At 46.8% G+C, this 24,427-nt stretch overlaps 7 protein-coding genes across 7 annotated transcripts; 6 read left to right on the top strand and 1 right to left on the bottom strand.

Moving 5' to 3' along the window:
• Window positions 1-426: 426 nt before the first annotated feature.
• F5891DRAFT_993567 (uncharacterized protein) lies at window positions 427-1,227 on the top strand (the record flags this gene model as incomplete). The annotated part of the gene is made up of 5 exons (XM_041378257.1): window positions 427-557; window positions 613-783; window positions 831-979; window positions 1,007-1,067; window positions 1,140-1,227. The coding sequence occupies exons 3-5, from the start codon at window positions 832-834 to the stop codon at window positions 1,225-1,227; spliced, it is 297 nt and encodes a 98-aa protein (XP_041234111.1). The 5' UTR covers window positions 427-557; window positions 613-783; window position 831.
• An 87-nt stretch (window positions 1,228-1,314) lies between these two features.
• On the top strand, window positions 1,315-2,512 carry F5891DRAFT_17941 (HSP20-like chaperone). The gene is made up of 5 exons (XM_041370810.1): window positions 1,315-1,490; window positions 1,563-1,663; window positions 1,725-1,779; window positions 1,831-2,181; window positions 2,233-2,512. The coding sequence occupies exons 1-5, from the start codon at window positions 1,431-1,433 to the stop codon at window positions 2,347-2,349; spliced, it is 684 nt and encodes a 227-aa protein (XP_041234112.1). The 5' UTR covers window positions 1,315-1,430; the 3' UTR covers window positions 2,350-2,512.
• A 2,031-nt stretch (window positions 2,513-4,543) lies between these two features.
• Window positions 4,544-6,004, bottom strand: F5891DRAFT_993593 (Sec20-domain-containing protein). Its single transcript, XM_041378258.1, has 5 exons — window positions 5,693-6,004; window positions 5,577-5,637; window positions 5,386-5,514; window positions 5,224-5,330; window positions 4,544-5,177 (listed from the first exon to the last, which is right to left on the bottom strand). The coding sequence occupies exons 1-5, from the start codon at window positions 5,898-5,900 to the stop codon at window positions 4,825-4,827; spliced, it is 858 nt and encodes a 285-aa protein (XP_041234113.1). The 5' UTR covers window positions 5,901-6,004; the 3' UTR covers window positions 4,544-4,824.
• Window positions 6,005-6,006: 2 nt separating this feature from the next.
• Window positions 6,007-6,808, top strand: F5891DRAFT_993602 (uncharacterized protein). Its single transcript, XM_041378259.1, has 5 exons — window positions 6,007-6,191; window positions 6,245-6,284; window positions 6,355-6,466; window positions 6,524-6,713; window positions 6,763-6,808. Exons 1-3 carry the CDS (start codon window positions 6,117-6,119, stop codon window positions 6,441-6,443), a joined length of 204 nt encoding a protein of 67 aa, XP_041234114.1. The 5' UTR covers window positions 6,007-6,116; the 3' UTR covers window positions 6,444-6,466; window positions 6,524-6,713; window positions 6,763-6,808.
• Window positions 6,809-10,195: 3,387 nt separating this feature from the next.
• F5891DRAFT_993646 (uncharacterized protein) lies at window positions 10,196-10,874 on the top strand (the record flags this gene model as incomplete). Its single annotated transcript, XM_041378260.1, has 4 exons — window positions 10,196-10,222; window positions 10,420-10,536; window positions 10,586-10,732; window positions 10,786-10,874. 4 exons carry the CDS (start codon window positions 10,196-10,198, stop codon window positions 10,840-10,842), a joined length of 348 nt encoding a protein of 115 aa, XP_041234115.1. The 3' UTR covers window positions 10,843-10,874.
• Window positions 10,875-19,082: 8,208 nt separating this feature from the next.
• On the top strand, window positions 19,083-21,077 carry F5891DRAFT_18506 (uncharacterized protein). The gene is made up of 5 exons (XM_041370826.1): window positions 19,083-19,350; window positions 19,400-19,815; window positions 19,863-20,109; window positions 20,163-20,909; window positions 20,961-21,077. The coding sequence occupies exons 1-5, from the start codon at window positions 19,243-19,245 to the stop codon at window positions 21,012-21,014; spliced, it is 1,572 nt and encodes a 523-aa protein (XP_041234116.1). The 5' UTR covers window positions 19,083-19,242; the 3' UTR covers window positions 21,015-21,077.
• A 274-nt stretch (window positions 21,078-21,351) lies between these two features.
• F5891DRAFT_18568 (heterokaryon incompatibility protein-domain-containing protein) lies at window positions 21,352-24,427 on the top strand. The gene is made up of 3 exons (XM_041370827.1): window positions 21,352-21,520; window positions 21,575-21,759; window positions 21,824-24,427. Exons 1-3 carry the CDS (start codon window positions 21,487-21,489, stop codon window positions 23,978-23,980), a joined length of 2,376 nt encoding a protein of 791 aa, XP_041234117.1. The 5' UTR covers window positions 21,352-21,486; the 3' UTR covers window positions 23,981-24,427.

Genomic DNA, 24,427 nt, shown 5'->3' on the forward strand with positions numbered 1-24,427 from the left:
AATAATGTACAGGTCACGATGTCGACGTGAATATAAAGTCATAAATTAAGATTACAGTGAGTAAATGTGGGTACTCTAAGTGCAAGTACTCTCCCGTAGTCAGACCTTGAAAGAAGGAAGTCAGGCATTACTTGGCTCGAGGTGTGAGGGATCATAATGCTGTTCCCCGCTCGAAACTGGCCCGAATCTCTGAGGTATATTTATCGTAGTATCGTGCAATCTGTTACTCGTCAACTCATATTTTCAAAAACATAAACAAATGCAATGACACACCTTTTTGTTGAACACCCGATTCCGCTCATTGATCTAAGTAATGTCCCCTTCATCCTCATTGAATCCCTTTCGGGAGAATTTGCCTTTCTTGTCGATGCTACGGTGCGATGATATTGTCAGTACCGCAAGGACCAGGAAATGTAGAAACTCACTCTCTATTCATCTTAGCAACCACTTTATCAATGGCATCTTTAGTAGGCTTGTTGTTAGCATGAAGTAGAGTAAGTATTGGCATCTCGGTAGAAGCTTTCTGCGGCCCTCCGTTGTTCAGCAGACGGGACAATCTAAAAATACACAAGTTCAGTGATACGATAGAACGAAAGGGTAGGCAGAATTGACTTGTCCACCTGACGGATCAAAGGCTATGAGAGCAGATGAACTGCTCCCAGAATTGGCAAGCGAACCAGGCGCCAACCCCAGTACGACTTCTTCTGTCGGCTGTATGCAGTGAGGTCTGGTTTAATTAGGTCAAGATCCTTCTTGTAGCGCCGTCGAGTGCGTGTGCATCGTCTACACAAGACTTAAGCAAGAGTGGCATCATGCAAGGAAGGCCGCACCATGAAACTCGTAGTCTGTTCTTCCTACTTTTCTCGCCTTCTTCTTTTCCCAATTGTCGTTCTCTTCTATTGTCCATTCCCAATTCTTCTGGCGTTCCACGTCCTCCCCCGATCCTCAGCCTCAGCTGGCGTGCGGAACACCTCCGCAAGTTTCCGCTGACGTTCTAGTCATGCAGCATCCCTCACCGTTATCTTTGCTCTAACAGACTCCTCAATGAGGAAGCACGATTGGCTTTCGTAGATGAACGCTGTGGTAGAGTGAACGATAAGTACGAGGTAGGTAGGACCACCCACCATCTTGGCTCTCAGCTGCTCCAACTTTGCTTTTCTTTCATTCATCGTTATCGTGACTTCCCCCGCTGCCTTCTCTTCGCCATCTAATGAAGACATTCGTTAACCTGCCCAGGCCTCAAATGTCCATCGCGTTTTCAACATTAATATTGTTCATGTTGTGAACTAGGGAGGGTGACTTCACGTGATCTTGTGTGGCTACGTTTGCCGATCTAGCTTCAGAAAAACTAGACGTTTCTTCGTCTTTCTGCGTGATTCGAAGAAAACGTTTACAATCTCTTTCTCAAATTTACAATCATCCCAGACGCGATGACAACACATCCTGAAGTTCTATGGGCTCAACGTAGCAGTGATTCTGTTGCTGACAAGGTGTGTCTTGACTTTCAAATTCCATCTTTGATCATTCCTGTGCTGATGATCCACTCCGCGATTGCGCGCCAGAACATCATTTGGTTGACTGTGAACGTGCCAGACATTGATGAATCGAGTCTCCAATATGAATTGACGTCTACTGGAGTTTCTTTCAAAGCAGCGTCAAAAACGTAAGTCAGCGCTCTATCAACCCTTTGAATTTGTGGTTTCAACATCATCTACCGACATCAGCGACAAGAAAGCATATGCATTCTCGCTCCCATTATTCGATGAAGTAGACACAGAAGTATGTTTCTTTATCACACTGTCCAAGTATGCGCCACTCATCATCTCTTAGGCATCTCTGAGCAAATTGAGCTCGCGCTCTTTCACGGCGGTGCTACGAAAGAAGGCCCTCAAGGCTGAGTATTGGCCACGACTAACGAAGGAAAAGACGAAGCTGCCGTTTGTCAAGACCGATTTCAGCAAATGGGTTGATGAAGACGAGCAAGACGGTGCCCCTTTAGAAGACGATCTCGGCGGCATGGGAGACATGGGTGGTATGGGTGGTATGGGAGGCATGGGTGGTATGGGCGGTATGGGCGGTATGGGAGGCATGGGCGGTATGGGGGGCATGGGAGGTATGGGAGACATGGGCATGGGGGGTATGGGCGGCATGGGAGGCATGGGCGGCATGGATTTCAGCAAGGTAGGTCACTTCTGGAAACATCTACATCGTACTGATCGCAACAATAACCAGATGATGGCTTCCATGGGCGGGGCTGGTGGTGCCGGCCCATCAGATGAGACCGCTGACTCTGATTCTGATTCCGATGGCGGCCCACCCCCTCTTGAGGATGTTGAACCCAGTGCGTGACCGATGGAGTAGCCCCTAAAATCGGAAAAACTGTACGCTGTAGATGCGATTCCGTTGTTTGTCATTGCCAATGAATCTGCTTATTGCACTATCATTCTTGCAAAATCCAGCAGGAATAAGTAGGTGAACGTGTACATGGGAACGACGTTGTGTACCAGACACATTCCACTTCGCAATGTCAATTTTAGGTCGAGCACGATGACTGAAGGATTCATTTACGCACACTGTCGACTATCGTATCAAGCTCGAGACCAGCCTGGCTTATACTCGTGCTATGTGTGTTTTAGTGACATAGCCCTTGATACACGCCACAAGACCATTCGTGTTTCTTAGTGCAGTGTGACAGGTATCAAATAACGCGACCGTCACGTGATCATGTGGCTGTTCAAAGCGACAAGAGAACACATTGGTTGGGCCGGTCGACTTCCGAACCATTCAAGAGATCTACTTGAAAGCTTACAGCCAATTTCATATTACCCTTGAAAGGGCACTCCGCCTGGACAGTCTGCGATCGAAGGCGAGAGTCTAATGATGCTGCGGATCCCTTGGCTTGTCAGTTGTCTACAGTCTGAGCTCAAACACTTTACAGTTTCCTCGCTTTCCGTTCGCTCAGTCCAGATGGTGGATATATGCATGTATGTATCTCGACCGGTACTTTACACTGCTATCCGTGCGTCGCATGATGGGCTCAAACAGATCATCGCATGGAGTCAGGACGCAAAATCGTTGCGCAATTTGCACTCACATGGGCGATGGCGCGGCTCCCAATGCCTCCCATCAGCGTATGTATGGATGCAATATGGAAATGTTGTGGTTCATGGCATTAACAGTCAGCTCTGAATCTTTAATTCTCTACTCCGAGTCCCCGCTCAGCACACCTCATCTTCTTGCTATGTTCATTCGCGATAGAGGAACCACGAGTCCGCGCGATTTATTGATGTTCCTTCCGTGGCCCGGATGGATGAAAGCGCATCTGAGCATCGATGAGTTGTTACAGTCATTTCAGACAAAGGGATCCCGCAAACACGTAGAATAAACTGTCTGGGCATCAAGGGCCGTGTTCATTGCTAGATGTACCGGGTAATTGCAGCTTGCCACTCGGTACTAGTACGAGTGTGGGCGGCAGATCACCGACTTTCAGTAGCGATACAACAAGAAATGGGTTTGTCTACATAAACCTCGCTCAAAATATACTGTGAGACGCCATAACTAAAATAAATACGACGGATCCTCGACCAAATATCTCCTCTATGCGGAACACTCGGCAACCATCTCCTACACAGTACTGCTAGTCGGTACATGTACGCGCTTCTGGAAGACGATCGAATTCATGCTAGTTTCTGCGTCGGATTTGGCCACGAGTTTAGCGTGATATTGTCGAACGCTAAAGATGAGGCGTGGTCCCACCACAAACATCTGCACGGGCTGTAAAATTTGCGTAGCACCACAGAGTATGCTGACTGCTATGGAATTCGAATCCTACAGAAATGATGAGCAGCGGTTACATGTAGATGTCAGTGACATATTGGCGCACCCCGGTTTCTGGAGTGGCCTCAACAAGTATGAGGCAAGAGACACAGGCAAAGCTAACACATGGGGAACTTGAGCAGAAAACGATAAGCACACTCGCATTACAAGCTCACCTTGCAAAGTAAAGCACGTGAGATTCCATCAGCACTCTGAAACAGTCTCCGATAGTCGATCCCGTCAATGGGCCGATTCGTCGCAGGTCACGGAAGTGCTTCGCAGCGATCCAGACCGAAAGACACAGTGCGAGGACCTCCCAAACAGTTGAGCATCCAGGCCATTGACATCAGAAGCTGGGTACCCCCATCGAATCCACTAGAGCACATATGAATACCAGAGAGTATCAGTTCCTCTGGTATTTGTCCAATGAGCTGTGTTCTTCAATTCAACAAGCAAAACTTACCCGATACGAAATCATACTTGAGTCCTATGATTGGTGCTCGGATTCAACTTAAGCTCTAAGTTTCGTCAATTCCCGATGTACCACCCTTCGTCTTCTAGAAGTGCGACAAGTTGATGTAGTTATCCCTAAGTCAGTGTCAGGCATATGCATTTGATCATCACTAGTAGTACATCTCGAAAGCCTGAAAATATGCACTCAGCCACCCCCACGGCCCCATTAACAGAACAACAGTCAAACGGAAATCGATAAGAAAAAAGAAACTCACGAACGCAAATCATGCCTTGACGGAAGCTTGACCTTCAACTACTGGATCGTAATTTAAGATTCTTGGACAAATGTTTCGGCTACGTCGGGGAATACCAACCCAGAAGATATATCCAGATTCCATATCGCGGAGAGAACGATGCTCGTCTGGGACAGACCCAGTCCAGGTCTTAGTTGCACATGATATGGTTTGGTATAGAGAAAACAAGGGTAAAGAGGTGTCTTACCGCACATAATACCGCCGCTCGTACAATGATGAAGGTAACATCGCATGCATTTATTCAAATACCAGATGAGACATCCTCCACTACGTGGTTTGCATTCAAACCAGTAGTGGCGGCCGACACAGTCGTCACAGCCTCCCCAGTCTTCTGCACCACCCCGCGCGTACTCGAGCCAAGGCCTGGCAATAATCTCATCCAGAACAAAGCGATACGTAGCCCCCGGTCAATGATGCGCTGCTTGGCGATAAAGAGGACCACGAGGCCAAAAAACACGAGGCCGGAAATAATGAGGACGCGGTCGACCCAGTCTGTCTTTTCGAGCGCGGTGATGAGTTGTTTGGAAGTGCCCAGGATATAATCGAGCCTGTCGTGCGTTATGGATACGGATTGGATAGTTGCGGTGGATGACTCTGTGAAGCGGATGGGAGATATTAGAGAAAAATGATACAAACTTACCTAGTAGTTGACAAGACATAACACTGCGCTCAAGCTCTTTCTGCATCAGTCCAATGGTTCGTTGAAGCGCTTCGGTGACATCATGGTTGGCTTTCATGACGTCTTCGCTGTAGGTCACGAGTTAGCTGTATAGGAGGGTATGAATACATTTAGCGCACGAACGTGATTTTTCCGCTTGAAGAACTTGTACTTTTCTGCGGGGACCTCAACAACTCCTCTCGCTGTGACCGACTTTTGGAGTCGATTGCGTGTTTGGACGCTAGTACTGCTGCTCGAGAGTTTTTGCGTAAACTGGTATCAAGAGAAAAAAAATTGTCAGAGGGTGGCAAAAAATACTGAAAACGGTCGCATGCTTGGTGAATAAATCACGAAAACTTTGAACTCTTCTCCTCAGTTCTCCTCGCCGGTTCAGTCCTGTGGTCGTCGACCAGGACATCCAGCTCCTACAAGTGGTGAGTATTGGTTGAACTTTGAAGTGTGAACTGAAATACCTCAATTTGCCTCGCCAGACCTTCGATGTCCTCCCTTACTTCCGCAGCACATGCTTGTTGCGCGATCAAAGGACCCGTACAAGCCCTCAGACGAGGAATCTGTAAGGTAGAAAGGTCGTTGTGGTGCCGTTCAATGGAATCGATTAGAGAAACAGCTTCAGGATCTAGCGTGGGGATTGGTGGCATGTCTGAAGATGGATGCTACGTAGTACAAATACAAATATAGCGGGCCGCAAGGGCAATTCTGAAATTGGGTGCGGCAGTGGTTGTGCACCACCGCCTCCGTGGCATACGGACCTCAGCGGACCTCCCACTAATAGTCTTACCAGTTGAATTCCCTTTTTAGGGTTGTCCACTTAGCACGCCGACCAGAACTTCACTTGACCTCACTCGCAAACAGCAATGGCACTCCCAACAAATGGGCGAGTGATAATCGACATAACTGCAGGAGAAATTGAAATTGAACTATGGTCAAATGTGTGCACTGCATTCGTGGAATATTTGACTTGGTTTGCTGAGTGTACACCCAGGAAACACCAAGAACATGTCAGAACTTCATCGCACTAGAAGGTTAGGAGTTGAATTTGTTCTGAAAACGAGGCGCCCAGCTCATTTGGAGGTTTGGGTGCATTCCTGCCAGAGGCACGAGGGCGTGGGATGTGGGGTTTCGGGCTGAGGCGCAGATCCTCGTGTTCCTGGTTCAGCACCACAAGGGTGATATCTTCGTAGTTGTCTGCGCTCATCTTTCACAGGTTAGTACCTTGCTCCGAGTCAGCGCACTCGGAATGGGTCCATGAATTTCCTTGCAGAATCGTACCGGGTTTCTTAGTCCAAACCGGCGACAAAACAGGGACAGGTGGAGGAGGGGAGTCATTCTATGGAGCGAAACGTTGTGGTTGTCCTCTTATCCCTCATCCAAATTCCGTTGATATCGCCTCTACATCACGATGGAAGGCCTAGAGGACATCTGGAAGAGATATCCAGCTTTCAGGATAGCAGGTGCGCTTAACATTCACTTTATGCAAGAAGACGCTTTCAAGTTTGGAAGACCGACCGACCTTTATTGTCGCGGGGTGAGAAACACTGGATATCAACACGGTGAAGAAGTGGGTCAAACTGTGCCATGCGAGCCATGGAGATACATGTAAAAGTCTCAATAATAGGCGAACACGACAAGAGGAAACTGCCGGGGTTTGTGAGAGTGGTGGACGTAGTATTGATGGCTGTGGTTCCTGCGCCTTCTGCTTGTCGTTACATCGCTCCCAGTTACGTATGGGGAGGCATCGGCTCAGATTATTGGACGACGAAGGATAATATAGCAGAGCGCGGCACGCCTGGCGGGTTGAGCACAGCAAAGCTCCCTGATACCATCACTGATTCGACAACTTGGTGAACGTTACATATGGATCGATGCTTTATGCGACGACTATACACGATATGGATCTGGTCTACGGCCTCTCTTATCTCACAATAATCGGTTGCCCATCTCTCCTGTGCTCCACTTTCACATTCACTTCTGCATACAGAACCACGATTGCCCTCTTTGACCACCAAATTCGGAACCACCCCTTTTAAGGCCTGGTCAGCGGTTGCTGTATCATGAGCACAACGTTAGTGTTCATTGCAAGATTCTCGCCTCCACGTCTCTTATTCCTCCTTCATCTATGTGTTTAAACAGACACTACTTCAGGAGAAGGTGAGAGTCATCACGCTGCGGGGCCATTGTGCTATCAGCTGTCCGAGCTCAGAGATGCTACTTCTACGTGCCATTCCCCCTGCTTTCCATTCATTCGGTTCAGGTGACTGAGAATGCCATGGTTTTGAATGAACATTTTTCAATAAGGCCATGGTATCCCCAGTCATCTCACCTCGCACAACCACTCTTATTTCTCCATATGTTCCCTTGGACAGATGATTCCAAAGTATTTTTTTTCAGGTTCGTAGACATTCTGGTCTATGGGCTGTCTGGGCTTAGACTCACGTACTTGAGCTAGCAGATAATCCCATGAAGTGACGCACCGTCTTTTTGATCATCCATCATCTCCTGGCCCTAAGGTTGGTGTCGATGATGAATATTTGTATTTGTATGTATGTTTCTCGTTCGGTGCTTTACTCGTGCTTAGCAGAATGGGCTCCAACAGATCTTGCAAAAACGCAAATTTGACGCACGATTTGCAGTTGCATGCGCGCCACGCTACAATGGTGCGACTAAGTGTGGTCGATGCCTCATTAATAGTTTGACAGATCTACTCGATGCTTTCATCTTCTTACCATGCTTTTCAGCTTGCTACTTGGTGCAAGTCTGGATTACCGACTTCCAATAGCGATACAACAAGAAATAGGTTTGTCTACATCAACCTCGTCTAAAATATACTTCGAGACACCATAAATAAAATAAATACGACGGAATTTCGATTAAATATCTCCATGCAGAACACTCGACAACCATTTCCTACACAGTACTGCTAGTCGGTACATGCACACGCTCCTGGAAGACGATCGAATTCATGCTAGTTTCTGCGTCGGATCCGGCCACGAGATTAGCGTGATATTGTCGAACGCTAAGGATGAGGCGTGGTCCCAGCACAAACATCTGCACGGACATAAAAATTTGCATAGTACCATTGAGTATGTCAGCTGCTGCAGAATTCGAATTCTACAGAAATGATGAGCAGTGGCCACATGTAGATGTTAGTGACATGTTGGCGCACCTCGACTTCCGGAGAGATATTAACAAGCTGGAGGCAAGAGACACCGGCAAAGCTAGCACATGCAGAACTTGAGCAGAAAACGATAAGCACATTCGCATTACAAGCTCACCTTGCAAAATAAAGCACGTGAGATTCCATCAGCACTCTGAAACAGTCTTCGATAGTCGATCCCGTCAATGGGCCGAGTCGTCGCAGGTCACGGAAGTGCTTCGCAGCGATCCAGACTGAAAGACACAGTGCGAGGACCTCCCAAACAGTGTTGAGCGTCCAGACCATTGATATCAGAAGCTGGGAATCCCCCTCGAATTTTTCATAGCACATATGAATACCAGAGAGTATAAATTCCTCTGGTATTTGTCCAATGAGCTGTGTTCTTCAATTCAACAAGTAAAGCTCACCCGGTACGAAATAATACTTGAGTCCTATGATCGTGATTACCGCGCAGGCGATGTTGACAGCTAGGAAGATGATAACAAGGAAGATAAGCATCCTCCTAGATCTCTGATACATGGCATGCAATCGAGCAATAATGATGACTTGGATCATATTTCAGTCGAGTCAATATCACTGAGATATCGCAGCTAGGCAACTCACCGCCCAACATCACAGCTACGACCACATTTGTCCCATTTAACGCATATATTACCATATTGCCTGAAACACCCGATTAGCGGTCACCCTCGTACTAGGATCAAACGCTCCGACTCACACCTATTGAATTATCATGTCGAGCCAAGTCCAATGGTCAAATCGCACTCACCCCTACAAATGAATGTATTCGTTGGATAGGAATGAAATGATTGCGGAATACTCACTGCATCTGTCAACGAGACTGGTGTTATGTTTTCTGTGTGCCGCTGGTCAGAAGAATCCAACACAGTGCATATGAGACATACGCAGAATGCTAGCACTGATAATGAGAGATGGGCCATCAGTACAGCAACTACATTTTGGCCTCGATTAACATACACAGAATATGGTATTCCACCATAGCGTATCTAGAACATTTTAGAGTCAGCACAACCCCAACCATGGTATGGTATAACACGAGGTACGAACGACTAGGTAAAGCACGGTCATGAGAGACCAGCGTTGGGTCTGTCACAAATTCATCGTTTCTCTTCTGATATCATGATGGGACTCTGTGACTCACCCAAATCAGGTCAATCTATGACACCATTGTTAGCAAGTTGACTGCTCCGGAGATAGCATGAACCTACCTCTTGTGGGAGTGTTAATACTGGAAATATCATGAGAATATCAGCAATTTGAGAACACTGTGCTTCTCACCCCAATCATATACCACCACGAGGCCTGCGGCAACTGCGAAATGGTGGATGTTAGATAGATCGAGACTCAGATCACCAAACTTTGATATGACAAACCAAGCCAATAGGCTTGAAAAAGATTTGAATTGATGATCGGCCACCAACTGGGATCATTGGAAACTAGGGTCATATTCGAGGATGGAAGATGTTAGGAGTGTATAGCGGTCTAGCGTTCATGCTAGATATATATACCAGCGGTCAGCGTAACAGCATGATAGTGATCGGCCTATTTGAAAGTGGAATTTGATTTGCGCTCTGCCTGAATTGAAAATCTTCTCACGCGGTGTTCATTTAGGCTCGTGACCAGCCTGGCGTATACTAAGTACCACGGTTGCACAAGTGACTACGTCAATAAATTCTCACCATCTCAAATTGACGCATAGTCAGACTGGTTACGAGTCCAGTGTTCATCTGCAATTTTGCATTCTGTTATGGAACGGGCATGTTCACCTACCTCCTCTACATCACGGTCAACGTTCCATCTTATATCCAGAACGTTCTCTAACCACCCGGTCTTAATATCAAGAATACAACATCCAAAATCAATCCTCCTTTGCAAGTTTGCACCGACCCGGCCTTATCTGTATCATATGTTCCATAGCTCCAACTCAATTTCCGATTTGATAGTTCATCACAAGAGTCAAGACCCGATTCAGAGCCTTCTAGAGCGTCTTTTTTACAACGTCGATAACAACGCCTCCCGCGCCTTCATCATCTTGTAAATATTTACTTACATCCACCCAATCAAACCTGGGCCCACTCTCTGCCGTCATCAATCCTTGCGTAAACTGAGTTTACTTGGGACGATGGTGTTGTCTTCTGTGACAGCCAGTATCCCTGCCTCACTTTGCGTTCATCATTTACACATGCCTCGAGACTGAATCTACACCCTCCATCAACACAAGGTAACCATCTTCCTTCAATGATTGCACACATTTTTTGTCTTCAGATAACTGATGCATTAGTGATATTTTGTCGGGTGCGCTTTGCTCCTCGCTCAGCGCAAATAGTCTGCGCGCTGATCCGACGCAGTATCATCCGTCTAAGGTTTCACGACTCGCTGCCACTTCTTTTGCTTTGCTCAGGTAGTGACATGTTAGAGCCGACGTGATCTGATCAAAGTATGTATGTCAAAATATCGTAGTCAGCGCCTTACTGATACTTTTCCAGGAGCATTTGATACGTTCCGCGTCCCGACTTGAAGCCCGCTTCCCATCTCTACTTCCCTCTCAGCACATTTCATTTCCTTGCCATGCGCATTCATTCTTGACAGAGGCATATACTCACCTCGTAAGTCTGTTCTAACTTGTCATGCTCGGTATCGTCATATCATGCTTGAATAGACGTCAATCAGCGATATCGTGCCAGTAGCACCCAAAATGGAATGGACCTGGATATCCGATGATGCAGTGTGACGCCCAATTGCAACAATCCCTACCAATAGTTGCCGAGGACATCGACAGCGACCTTCACCCTTCACGCACGAGTGACACGATTCATTCTCATTACTACTTCCCTACTGCCCAGATGGATGATATCGGAGTGGGCATGCGTCTGACTTGTTCCACTCTCATCTACGACCGTCTGTCATTCAGCATAAAGGGCTCGATTGACTCACGGACACCATCGAAGATGGACAGCGTGAAGAAGGGCCATCAGCGACGAGTCCATTTGGACACTATCTAATAGCTTCCAATGCACGTCCTGAGTCAACCATGTAAGTCCCGAGCAAGACACTGCCGTATCGTGTCACTGAGAATTCGCTGTATTTAGATAAACTCGAATAAACAAAACAGAGCCAGCCGCAGAAACTCGAAGTGGTAGCAAATCGGGAGTCTGATTCCTGGTACATTAGACAGATACTCTCGACAGGTATGCCTGCCTGCTCTCCCTTCAAGTTTGTTTGTCTGATCGAAGCCTTATCTAGCCTATTTGGTCATCCCACTGTTCTGATTCATCATGCATCCATTTAGGATGGAGTTGGACTTTGCCCGCCATCCGGCCATAATCGAACATTCAAGCGTCGTATCCGAGCCTTCCCGCTATCGATATACCTTGTGTCCCCATCCATCCATAGAATCATCGATTATAGTCACTCTCCCTCCTTACGATCATCATGTGTTGATTCGTCTTGCATATCACCGGACAATGGTCATCCACAAGTTATTTTCTTTAATTGGTTGTTGCAACAATCCACGTGAGAGACATTAATTTACGGTAGCCTCTAATGTTCCTACAAGACATCTTCGAATATATGCCCATCTCCCCGTCCTCCACTTCTGCATCCAGAACAATGATTGCCCTCTGAGACCACCGAAATCAGAATCACGCTTCTTAAGGCCTGGTCAGCGGTTGCTGTATCATGAGCACAATGACAACGTTCATTGCAAGTCCACGTGTCTTATCCTCCTTCATCTATGTGTTCAATTGGACGCTAGTTCAGGAGAAGGCGAGAGTGACTGATAATGCCATGGTTCTGAAGAAATGTTCTTCAAGAAGGCCATGGCATCACCAGTCATCTGGCCTCATACAACCACTCTCATTTCTCCATAAGTTTCCTTGGACAGATGATTCCAAAGTATTTCGCAGGCTCATAGACATTCTGGTCTATTGGCAACTGTCTGGGCTTAGACGTCTAGACTCACGTACTTGAGCTAGCAGATAATCACATGAAGTGATGCACTGTCTTTTTGATCACCCATCATTTCCTGGCTCTAAGGTCGGTGTCGATGATGAATATTTGTATGTATGTTTCTCGTTTGGTGCTTTACTCGTGCTGAGCAGAATGGGCTCCAACAGATCTTGCAAAAATACACATTCGACGCACGATTTTCAGTCGCATGCGCGCCACGTTACGATGGTGCGACTGAGTGTAGTCGATGCCTCACTAATAGTTTGACAGATGTACTTCTGGCTTTTCATCTTCTTACCATGCTTTTCGGATTGCTACTGGGTGCATGTCTGGATCACAGATTTCAAGCAGCGATATAACAAGAAATGGGTTTGTCTACATAAACGTCATCTAAAATATACCATAACTGAAATAAATACGATGGATCCTCGACCAAATATCTCCTCCATGCGGAGCACTCGGCAACCATTTCCTACACAGTACTGCTAGTTGGTACATTTACGTGCTCCTGGAAGATGATCGAATTCATGCTAGTTTCTGCGTCGGATCCGGCCACGAGTTTAGCGTGATATTGTCGAACGCTAAGGATGAGGCGTGGTCCCAGCACAAACATCTGCACGGACAATAAAATAGAAATAGCACCATTGAGTATCTCAACTCCAATGTAATTCTACAGAAATGATGAGCAGTGGTTACATGTAGATGTCAGTGACATATTGGCGTACCTCGACTTCTGGAGAGAGATTAACAAGCTGGAGGCAAGAGACACCGGCAAAGCTAGCACATGCGGAACTTGAGCAGAAAACGATAAGTATATTCGCATTACAAGCTCACCTTGCAAAATAAAGCACGTGAGATTCCATGAGCACTCTGAAACAGTCCCCGATGGTCGATCCCGTCAATGGACCGAGTCGTCGCAGCTCACGGAAGTGCTTCACGGCGACCCAGACTGAAAGACACAGTGCGAGGACCTCCCAAACAGTGTTGAGCGTCCAAATCATTGATATCAGAAGCTGGATATCCCCCTTGGATTCATCAGAGCACGTATGAATACCAGAGAGTATCGCTTCCTCTGGTATTTGTCCAATGAGCCGTGTTCTTCAATTCAGCAAGTAAAGCTTACCCGATACAAAATCATACTTGAGTGCTATGATCATGATTACTCCGCAGGCGATGTTTACGGCCAGGAAGATAATAACAAGGAAGATAAGCATCTTCTTAGATCCATGATACATGGCATATAACCGAGCAATCATGATGACTTGGATCATATTTCAGTCGAGTCAATACCACTGAGGTATTGCAGCTGGGCAACTCACCTCCCAACATGGCAGTTATGATCGCATTTGTCCCATTTACTGTATAGAATATGATATTGCCTGAAACACTCGATTAGCAGACACCCTCGTACTAGGATCAAACGCTCCGACTCACACCTATTGAGTCATTATGTGGAGCCAAGTCCAATGGTCAAATCGCACTCACCCCTACAAATGAATGTATTCATTGGATAAGAATGAAATGATTGCGGAATACTCACTGCATCTGTCAACGAGACCGACGTAATGTTTTCTGTGTGCCGCCGGTTAGAAGAATCAAACACGGTGCATATGAGACATACCCAGAATGCTAGCACTGATAATGAGAGATTGGCTATCAGTACAGCAACTACTTTTTGGCCTCGATTAACATACACAGAATATGGTATTCCAACATAGCGTATCTAGAACATTTTGGAGTCAGCACAACCATCAACCATGCTATGGTATAAGACGAGGTACGAACGACTAGGTACAACACGGTCATAAGAGACCAGCGTTGGGTCTGTCACAAATTCATTGTGTTTCTTCTGATATGAGACAGTACTGTATGACTCACCCAAATGAGGTCAATCTATGACACTATTGTGAGCAAGTTGGGTGCTCCGGAGGCAATAGAATCAGCCTACCTCTTGTGGGAGTGTTAATACTGGAAATATCATGAGGATATCAGCAATATCAGAACACTTTGCTGCTCACCCCAATCGTATACCACCACGAGACCTGCGGCAACTGCAAAACTACAAGTCAATATCAAATCAAGACATGACCATTTGATATGGCGAACCCGTCCAATAGCTGTACAAAATAACGGAATTGACGTAGGGCCACCAACTGGGATCATTTGAGATTACGGTCATATTCGAGGATATTAGGAGTGTATAACGGTCTAGCGTTCATGCACATGCTATATATACCAGCACTCAATATTCAATATTCAGCGCTTGTATCGCCAAAGATAGTGATTCGGACATTTGTTAGACTATGCATGCTCACTGAGTGAGGCATTTGCAATTGGTTGAACATAGAATTTAATTTGCACCACCAGAATTGGAGATCAGCTTCTCACGTGACTCCAACGATGTGCGCTCTTCCTCTGATTACTCTTATGGAACAAGGGCCATTGGTGATGGTGATAAATTTCCTATGGACTCTTCCTCCGATTACTCTTATGGGACAACATGATACCAGTTCACCTACTCCACATGTACAAACTAATTAATTTGCCCTCATCCAGAACGTTCTCTAATCGGTACCAGGTCTTAATATCAAGATTACAATACCACTCATCCTGGCAACCAATGCAATCCCCTCTTTGCATCGACCCAGCCTCCATCAAATTCTGATTCATACCTGGCATCCTAGCCTCAACTCAATTTCCGATCTGATACTAGTCCGAATCATAAGATCCGATTTATTTTTGTCGATAGCAACGCCGCAACTCGCCTTGAAATTTTCTACTCGTGCATCTGCACAATCAAATCCGAGCCCATTCGAACTCTGCTGTAATTAATCCTTGCGTAAAATGAGTTTACTTGGGACAATGATGGTCCCATATATGTAGTGTCGTCTTTTGTTCTGCCACTGCCCCACTTTGCATTCATCATTCACACGTGTCTCGAGACTGGATCTAGATCATCAACGTTGCATCGACGCACTGGTAAGATTAACCATCTTCTTTGAATGATTGCACACGTTTTTCGTTCTCAGACAAGTGGTGCATTGGTCAGGGACTCAGATATGCTTGACTCCCCGCTCAGCTAATCGCATCTCCCTACCATGCGCATCCGTGATAGAGCTATATACTCGAGTCGTGAGCCTTCTAAAACCATCATACTCCATATTTTGCTTGACGCCAGACAGTTTCTGTCGAAGACATGACCTATCTGACAGTGGTCAGCGATGGGTCAGATGATCGACTCCCAATCAGTTGACTAGTGGTCCCCAGGACATCGACACCCTGCTTCTACCATTCATGCACGATTTGGCACCCCTTCTCTGCGGCCCAGATGGATGATGAAGGTGGCCAGGCGTACTCGCTGATCTAACACAGTATCAGCCATCTAAGGTTTCATGACTCGCTATCGTTTCTTCTTTTGCTTTACTCAGATAGTGACATGAAAAAGCCAGTGCGATATGATCAAAGTACGTATATCAGAACATTGTGGTCAGCCCCTCACTGATACTTTTCCCAAGTGCGCTTGATGCCTTCCGACTCGAAGCCCCGGTTCTATTCTCTACTCCCCCTTCCTCATCCCCTCGCCTCGCGCATTCATTCATGTCACAGGCATATACTCACCTCGTAAATCTATTTTAAACTGGCATGCTCGATATTGTGATCATGCTTAAACAGATGAGTCGATCAGCGATATTGTGCCAGTAGCACCCGAAACGAGAATAGGCCTGCATATTCGACCATTGATGTGGGGGCAGTCCGTTCCATCCTCATCCATGACCCTCGGTCATTCAGCAGAAAGGGCTCGGCACAGAGTTTGACTTTGACTGCCATCTAGCCATAATCGAACACCCAGGCGTCATATCCAAGCCTTTCCTCCCTAAAAGAAGACTATCCGCCATCGACATACCTCGTGTTCCCACCGATACATAAAATCATCGACCTCATGATCATGATCATCGTGCGTTGATTCGTTTGGCATATCACTGGTCACTCACAAGTTGTCTTCTTTATGATCGTTCCAACGGCCTACGTGGGAGACATTATCTACCCTCTAATATTCCTACAAGATATCTTCGAATACATCCCCATCACCCTGTTCTCCACCTTCTGATTCACTTCTGCATTCAGAACCACGATTGCCCTATCTGACCATAAAATCCAGAATCACCGTTCTCAAGGCCTGTTCAGCAGTCGACGGTTGCTGTATTATGACCACGATGGCAATGTTGATTGCCATACTTTCAAGCTCGCCACTTGGTGCAAGTGTGGGCGGGCGGTTCACTGACTTCCAGTAGTGATACAACAAGAGATGTCTACATAAATCCCGTCTTAAATATACTTTGATTCACTATAACTAAAATAAATACTACGACGGATCCTCGACTAAATATCTCCTTCATGCAGAACATTCGGTAATCATTTCCTAGACAGTACTGCTAGTTTGTACATGTACACGCTCCTGGAAGACGATCGAATTCATGCTAGTTTCTGCGTCGGATCCGGCCACGAGTTTAGCGTGATATTGTCGAACGCTAAGGATGAGGCGTGGTCCCAGCACAAACATCTGCACGGACAATAAAATAAGCATAGCACCACCGAGTGTCTCAGCTGCTACAGAATCCGAATTCTACAGAAATAATGAGCAGTGGTTACATGTAGATGTCAGCGACAGGTCAGCGCACCTCGAACTCTGGAGAGAGAATAACAAGCTGGAGGCAAGAGACACTAGCAAAGCTAGCACGTGCGGAACTTGAGCAGAAAACGACAAGCACATTCGCATTACAAGCTCACCTTGCAAAATAAAGCACGTGAGATTCTATCAGCACTCTGAAACAGTCCCCGATGGTCGATCCCGTCAATGGGCCGAGTTGTCGCAGGTCACGGAAGTGCTTAGCAGCGATCCAGACTGAAAGACATAGTGCGAAGACCTCCCAAACAGTGTTGATCATCCAGACCATTGACATCAGAAGACGAATATCCCCATCATATCTGCCACCGCACATCTGAATGCCAGGGAGTATGAGCTTCTCTGGTGTTTGTCCAATAAGCTGTGTTATTCGATTCAACAAGTAAAGCTTACCTGATCCACTATGATACTTGAGTCCTATTATCGCGATTACTCCGCAGGCGATGTTTAGAGCCAGGCAGACAATGACAAGGAGGATAAGCATCTTCCTAGATCTCTGGTACATGGCATGCAACCGAGCGACCATGATGGCTTGGATCGTATTTCAGTCGAGTCAACATCACTAAGGTATTGCAGCTGGGTAACTCACCGCCCAACATGGCGGTTACGACCAAATTTATCACATTTATTGTGATGTACATGATATTGCCTGAAACACCCAATTGATGATCACCCTCGTACTAGGATTAAACGCTCCGACTTACACCTTATTGAGTTATTATGTTGAACTAAGTTCAAAGTTGCGAATCTTACTCACCCCTACAAATGAATGCATTCATTGGATGGAAATGAAATGGGTGCGGAATACTCACTGCATCTGTCAGCGAGACAATTGTCATATTTCCTGTGCGCCGCCGATCAGAAGAATGGAACACGGTGCGTATGAGACATACCCAGAGCATTGACACTGATCATGAGAGACAAGCTATTAGTACAGCACCAGCTTGTTGCCCTCGTTGACATACACAGAATATGGTATTCCAACATAACGTATCTAGATCATTTTGGAGTCAGCACGATTGCCAATCATGCTATAGTATAACATGAGGTACGAACAACCAGGTACAGCACAGTCATAAGAGACCATCGTTGCGTCTGTCACGAATTCGTCGTTTTTCTTCTGATATCGAACTCTGTGACTCACCCAGATCAGTTCAATCTATGACACCATTGTTAGCGAGTTGGCTGCCTAGGCTATATCACCGACCTACCTCTTCTTCGAGTGTTAGTACTGTAAATGTCATGAGAATATCGGCAGTTTTCGAACAGTGTCATTGCTCACCCCAATCGTATACCACCACGAGGCCTGCGGCAACTGCAAAGCCACAAGTTGATGTTAGATAGAGACATTACCAAACGATATGACGAACCGATCCAATAGCTGAGAAAAAGATACGAATCGATGAACGGCCACCAACTAGGATCATTTGAGACTACAACCATAATCTGAGAGTTGAGCGTGAACGAGTGGAGGATGTTGTGTTATAACAATCTAGTGTTCGTGCTAGATATACCACCGTTCAGCGCTTCAAGTCAAAGGCTGTATCATCAAAATCGGTACGATGACGATGGTCATTTGTTCTTACTTGAGACCCTTGATGCAACAACTCCACATTCCAACTGTGACACCCACGTAGCCCTTATGATTAGAGGTTGGTGTACCAGGTTGCCTGGGCGCCTCCACTAGCAGCAGACAGCTGGTTCGAGCAAGGACGCTTAACAGCTTACTTGGCTGATGCTGTTGTATTAATTTATGCTGTCCAAGTTGATTCAACAGACCCATGAGTGATTTGCAAGAATGAATGAATCCTCGACGACTGACCATTATATATAGACTAGGGCACACACCCGAAGCACACCCACTACGATAGTTTATTTGGCTGTCGTAGTCCAAGTTGTTGATTATGTAAACACAAGTTAGATATAATTGGAATAGGACCCTAACGCCACAGGGGCTCCGGATGATATGACCTCCGAGACCTCCGTTATACTAGAACGGGTCGGAGTAACAATGACGTTATAGTCATTCCGTTCCACACATCCGCAATTATATTGGCATCATCGTATAAAACGAAACTTGGCAAGCTGGTTATTACTGCTCACTCGACATCTTCATCGCACCTCGACTAACTTGCAACCATATCTTCTACAAATATCACCTCCCAAGTCAACAATGAATCAAGAAAACAACATCACCATAAAATTTATGGATGTCCCTGCCGAATTGCTGTTGTATATTCTTGGTCACCTAGACGTATACGATCTAGTCCGAGCACGCAGAGTACGCAGAGTCTTTTTTGCCCAAATCGCTACTAATGCAGAATCTCCAGGTATGCAGTGATATCCGACAACTCATCGACTCTTCCTCGGAACTTCAATACTTGATCGATGTTCGATATTTCAATGCGATGCCAGCCTCGTTGCCTGGCGGCGACATCGCCGTTGCAACCCGTCGCCAATTGCTTCAAAAAAGCGAAACTGCGTGGCAGAGAGCCGAATACTCTCAAAGAAATTCCATTCCGATGCCTTACTCTCCCGACAACTACCGTTGGTCGTGCGGCATTCTTGGAATCCCAGCGAAATCTCTCCAACAACTCAAGTTCGTCCAGCCCTCACTGTCAGATGGCGACACCCACACCATCGACCTGCAACAACGCATCTGCAAAATCGACAACACAGTATTCGAGGGTTATAGTTTTTCGCCCGCACAGGATCTTGTGGCTATTCTTTCCAGAACAATGCGTGGGTGAGTGTCTTCTTGCATATGACCATGGGCTATATTGACGGCAACAGAGAGAGCCACGCATATGATGTCACTTTCAGATCATTGTCTGAGGACAAACCCCATCCTGATGCCGGATCCCCCCTCGTGAAAGCACTGGACAATCAAATCCATCCACAGCTCTTCGACTCCCCCTACACGCAATCTATGATCTTCGGAGACTATTATGGCTTGTTCTGCAAATATGCTCACACAGCAGACGATGAGCTGGTCGATTTTTTGCAAATTTGGAACTGGAAGTCCAAGGAAGCGTCTCAGGTGAGTCAAAGTCCCCTGTTTTGCTATGACTTACGACCAACTTAGATTTTCAGTGCCTCCAAATGTTTGACACGGATTGCGGAACGACGAATTTCAGTTTTCTAACGAACGATAGATTCCTCGTCGCCAGCGCGAGGGAACTCAAGTTGTTCTCCCTCGACACTATCGATTCGGTCAATGCAATCCGGCTCGTTGCCAGATTCTCCTTCCCTGCATTGAGGGACCCCTTCATCTTTCACTTCATCACCTTCAATCCTATTCCATTTCACGCCAGCGCTCATAATCAACTCATCGCTATCAATATGTGCATGTCGGCACCCACGACCAACAAATCTCCGTATTTCACCTTCTACATCGAGCGGAACACCCTCTTGGAGCTCGAATCCACCTACATCAGCCGTTATGGAGAAGCAAGCCAGGATTCTCCTAGTCTGCCTTGGTCCGCCTGGGGCCCAAAGTACACCCGATTCTTCGAGAATTCCGACAGCTCCTGCACACACCGCATTTTCGGATTCCGTAGTGCGGAGTTGATTGGCGACCTTGTCTCTCGTGATGGGGTGCTACAGCCTCGACCATTGCGCATCCGCGACTTCAACCCTCATAGAGTGACGGACTTCAAGGCTGGGAACCTATCTACATCTCATCAACGACTTGTCGAAGGGGAATCGCCAAATTCGACCCTTTTCTTGGATCCACTAGGACCTGGTCTCCCGTACATCGAGACGATTTCTCAGGAAAAGTTCCTTGCGAATGATATGACCATGGAAGCAAACAGGATAACGTTGTTATCCCTCAAAGTCGTGAGTCGTCATTGGATACTGATTGTGGACATGGCACTTATAATAGCGCAGGGAAATAGTATGTATGATACTTCACAGAGTATCGAAATGCTTGATTTCGAATAATCATTTACTACACCGAAATTGTTCAAGATACTTCAGTATTTCAATATATTTGATTGATTCATACTCAATGGACTCTGCGAGATGCGCATTGTGTTGCTATCACATCAACATTCTTTCATCATCCTGGTCCTCGCAGACTGTCTCAACATTGAACGGTTTGACTTGACAAGAATGTGCTTTGCTAATCGTCAAGTACGTGTTTTTGGTTACTCCAACTGTTACTTATACACAGGAGTCACAGCCTTGGACTTGGCAAGATGAGGAGTGTACCAAGGGGAGTCAAGGAAAACTGGCGGTGGTGGCTTGTGGCATGTTTGTGATCTGGCACCGCCGCGGCCGCTCATGGTAAGTTAACGTTATCTGGTCACAAATGCATGGCCTCACACTGCCTACCTGCACTTCCAAGGAGCCAAGTTAAACCAGAGTTCTCGTGGTGAATTTCGGAAGTTGTTCGCACTCTCAGAGTACTTGTATGGTTCATCCCAGCTTTAGTGCAACTCAACTACGTGGGTGTCCTTCACCATCTATGTTTTTTACCACTTAACTGACTCTTGGCCCAGGTTACCATGGCAGTATAACCAGAAGTCTTAATCTCAGTTCGGTCTCCGCATATAGTTTGGCCCTTGCTGGAATCATTGGAGGGGTTGCTCTTGGAGTTTGGGTTCTTTGGTTGGTCCGCACGCACAAACTCAAGTCAAACGCCACATTCGACGAATCTTCCCCTCTCCTACGAACTGACCTCCAGGTGAGGAATTTGTTGCCATTCATGCTTACCCAGCGTCACAGGACTGATCGAAGAGGGCGAACAGAGGGATCATGCCACCACGTCAAACGACGAGGCATTACTCTGTTCCATCTGTGCAAATCTGGATTTCTATCAGATCTTCCTTAATGGCATCCCAGAGACGGAGGACATCCCGCTCGATCATCTCTCGTCCATCTTGCGAAAATCCTATCAATGCAATTTCTGCCGCCTTGTATCCTTTCATGTCCGCCGAACATGGATGCTAGACAAGTTTCCGCACGTCGATATCTCAGGGATAGAATGTAGGATGTTCACGAAACATTGTGGTTGTCTTCAGTTGGCCTCTTATCCCCCATCCAAATTCCGTTGCTACCGCCTCTACGTCACGATGGAAGGTCTAGAGGACATTTGGAAGAGATATCCAGCTTTCAGGATAGCAGGTGCGCTCAACATTCACCTTATGCAAGAAGACGCTTTCAAGTTTGGAAGACCCACCGACCTTCATTGTCGCAGGGTGAAAAACACCGTGGATATCAACATGGTGAAGAAGTGGATCAAACTGTGCCATGCGAGCCATGGAGATACATGTAAAAGTCTTTCAAGAATAGGACACGACAAGAGGAAACTGCCGGGGTTTGTGAGAGTGGTGGACGTAGTATTGATGGCCGTGGTTCCCGCGCCTTCTGGTTGCCGTTACGTCGCCCTCAGTTACATATGGGGAGGCATCGGCGCAGAGTATTGGACGACGAAGCACAATATAGCAGAGCGCGGCACGCCTGGCGGGTTGAGCACGGCAAAGCTCCCTGATACCATCACTGATTCGATTCTATTCGTTCGACAACTTGGTGAACGTTACATATGGATCGATGCTTTATGCATTATTCAAGACGACTCGCAGGACAAGTTCGCTCAGATACACGATATGGATCTGGTTTACGGCCTTTCTTATCTCACAGTAATCGCTGCCGGTGGCACTACGGCTCGAGACCCTCTCCCAGGATGCCGCCCACAAACTAGAACGCAACAGCATATTGAAGTCGTCCAAGGACTTCATCTCTATGCGGCACCTCCAAGACTTAAAGAGGCTCTTGCTTTGTCTGCATGGAATACACGCTGTTGGACCTATCAAGAATGCGCACTCTCCCGCCGAAGGATATACTTCACTGAGCACCAAGTCTACTTCGAGTGCCAGTTCGATGTCTTGTGTGAAGATGTCATTGCTGAAAGCAAATGTGACTCTACCAATTTTCTCAAGTATTCACGGGCAGAATACTTCCCTCAGTCATTGGACCCCTTCACGAGTTACATGATGGCCGTGAAACAGTGTGCACGGCGCAATCTAACCGTGGAATCGGACATTGTTGATGCTCTCACGGGAGTGACAAATGCTTTAGCAAAAGCTTTTGGGCTCGGTGACCCAGACAGAGCTTTTCGCTATGGAATGATGTTGACGGACTTACATCACGCGCTTCTCTGGCAACACAATCCACACACACCTCGTACTCGTCGTTCGCTTCCTGATGGATGCAGTTTACCCTGGCCTTCTTGGGCATGGGCTACGTGGTGTGGTGCTGTTGACTACATGTCGGAGCATCGGTATTTGGTGACCTATCCTGAGGATGCATGGCTCGTGGACTACTTCGCTAAGCCTTCGGTGGTGGAAATGTTCGTCGATCCATGGTATATCGTGGACCACAGTGGCATTATACTGCAGCTTGATGTACGCAGGGGTTCTCGACGGGTCGTTTTGATCCGCGAGACAGAGGGAGAGGGATCCACGTATTCTCCTCCGGGAGGGATTATAGACCCGACGGAGATAACCCCAGACATTCATCGAGCGCTCGACCCAGGCACCCTCATTTTCCGCACGACTTCTAGCCACTTTGCCATTGCACGACGACGTGGTGAAGAATCCCATCCATCTATTCATCATGGTCTTTTCGACATTCTCTCCGCCTCCTCCCCTCCCACTTGGGTAGGCACTGCCGTCCTCCCATTGGACGTTGCCCTACCGAGTTCCCTCGAATTCATCGTCCTTTCCCGTACCGGTATACTCGGCGCGTACGACGAAGAGAGGATTGAGTATTACCAAGAATGCCTGGTACATGTGATGGCGGTTAGTCAGGATGGGAATTTGATGGAACGTGTTGGATTGGGCGTCATTCATGAAGCAGCCTGGATTGCTTCTGGAGCGGAAGAGAGGATAGTGTTTCTTCGATAATGGTCGGCGGTGATAGTTGTTTGAATGAAAAATTTCACATTCGTTGTTTTTCGGGAGGCCCCGGCTTGTTGTATAGTCAGGGAACTGAGTTACAGGATCCATGCTGTCTGACAATGCAGGAAATCAATGTTGTGATACCCTCGCTTCTCTTCCAAGTCGGACTCACTTCACCTTCTTTACAAGCAAGCAAATTTGGTCCTACCTCGTCGCACACTTGCATGCCAAACGAAGCTTATCTTAGAGATACCGAGAGGCCTCAACGGATTAACGTTTAACGATGGTGTGGGGTGGTCCGCGGATACAGGGAACGTGCCAAGCCTCGAGGCCTCGGCCGCCGGGTAGGGGCTTCGCTGTTCCCAACGTCACGGTATCTAAAGATGTTGACTTACCCCACCGAGTATTACGATGAATTGATTCGCAACAGCTGTTGAAGCTTGTGAATGTGTG

Source organism: Suillus fuscotomentosus (genome assembly GCF_016647785.1).
Source record: "Suillus fuscotomentosus strain FC203 chromosome Unknown F5891scaffold_1, whole genome shotgun sequence".
Lineage (NCBI taxonomy): Eukaryota > Fungi > Basidiomycota > Agaricomycetes > Boletales > Suillaceae > Suillus > Suillus fuscotomentosus.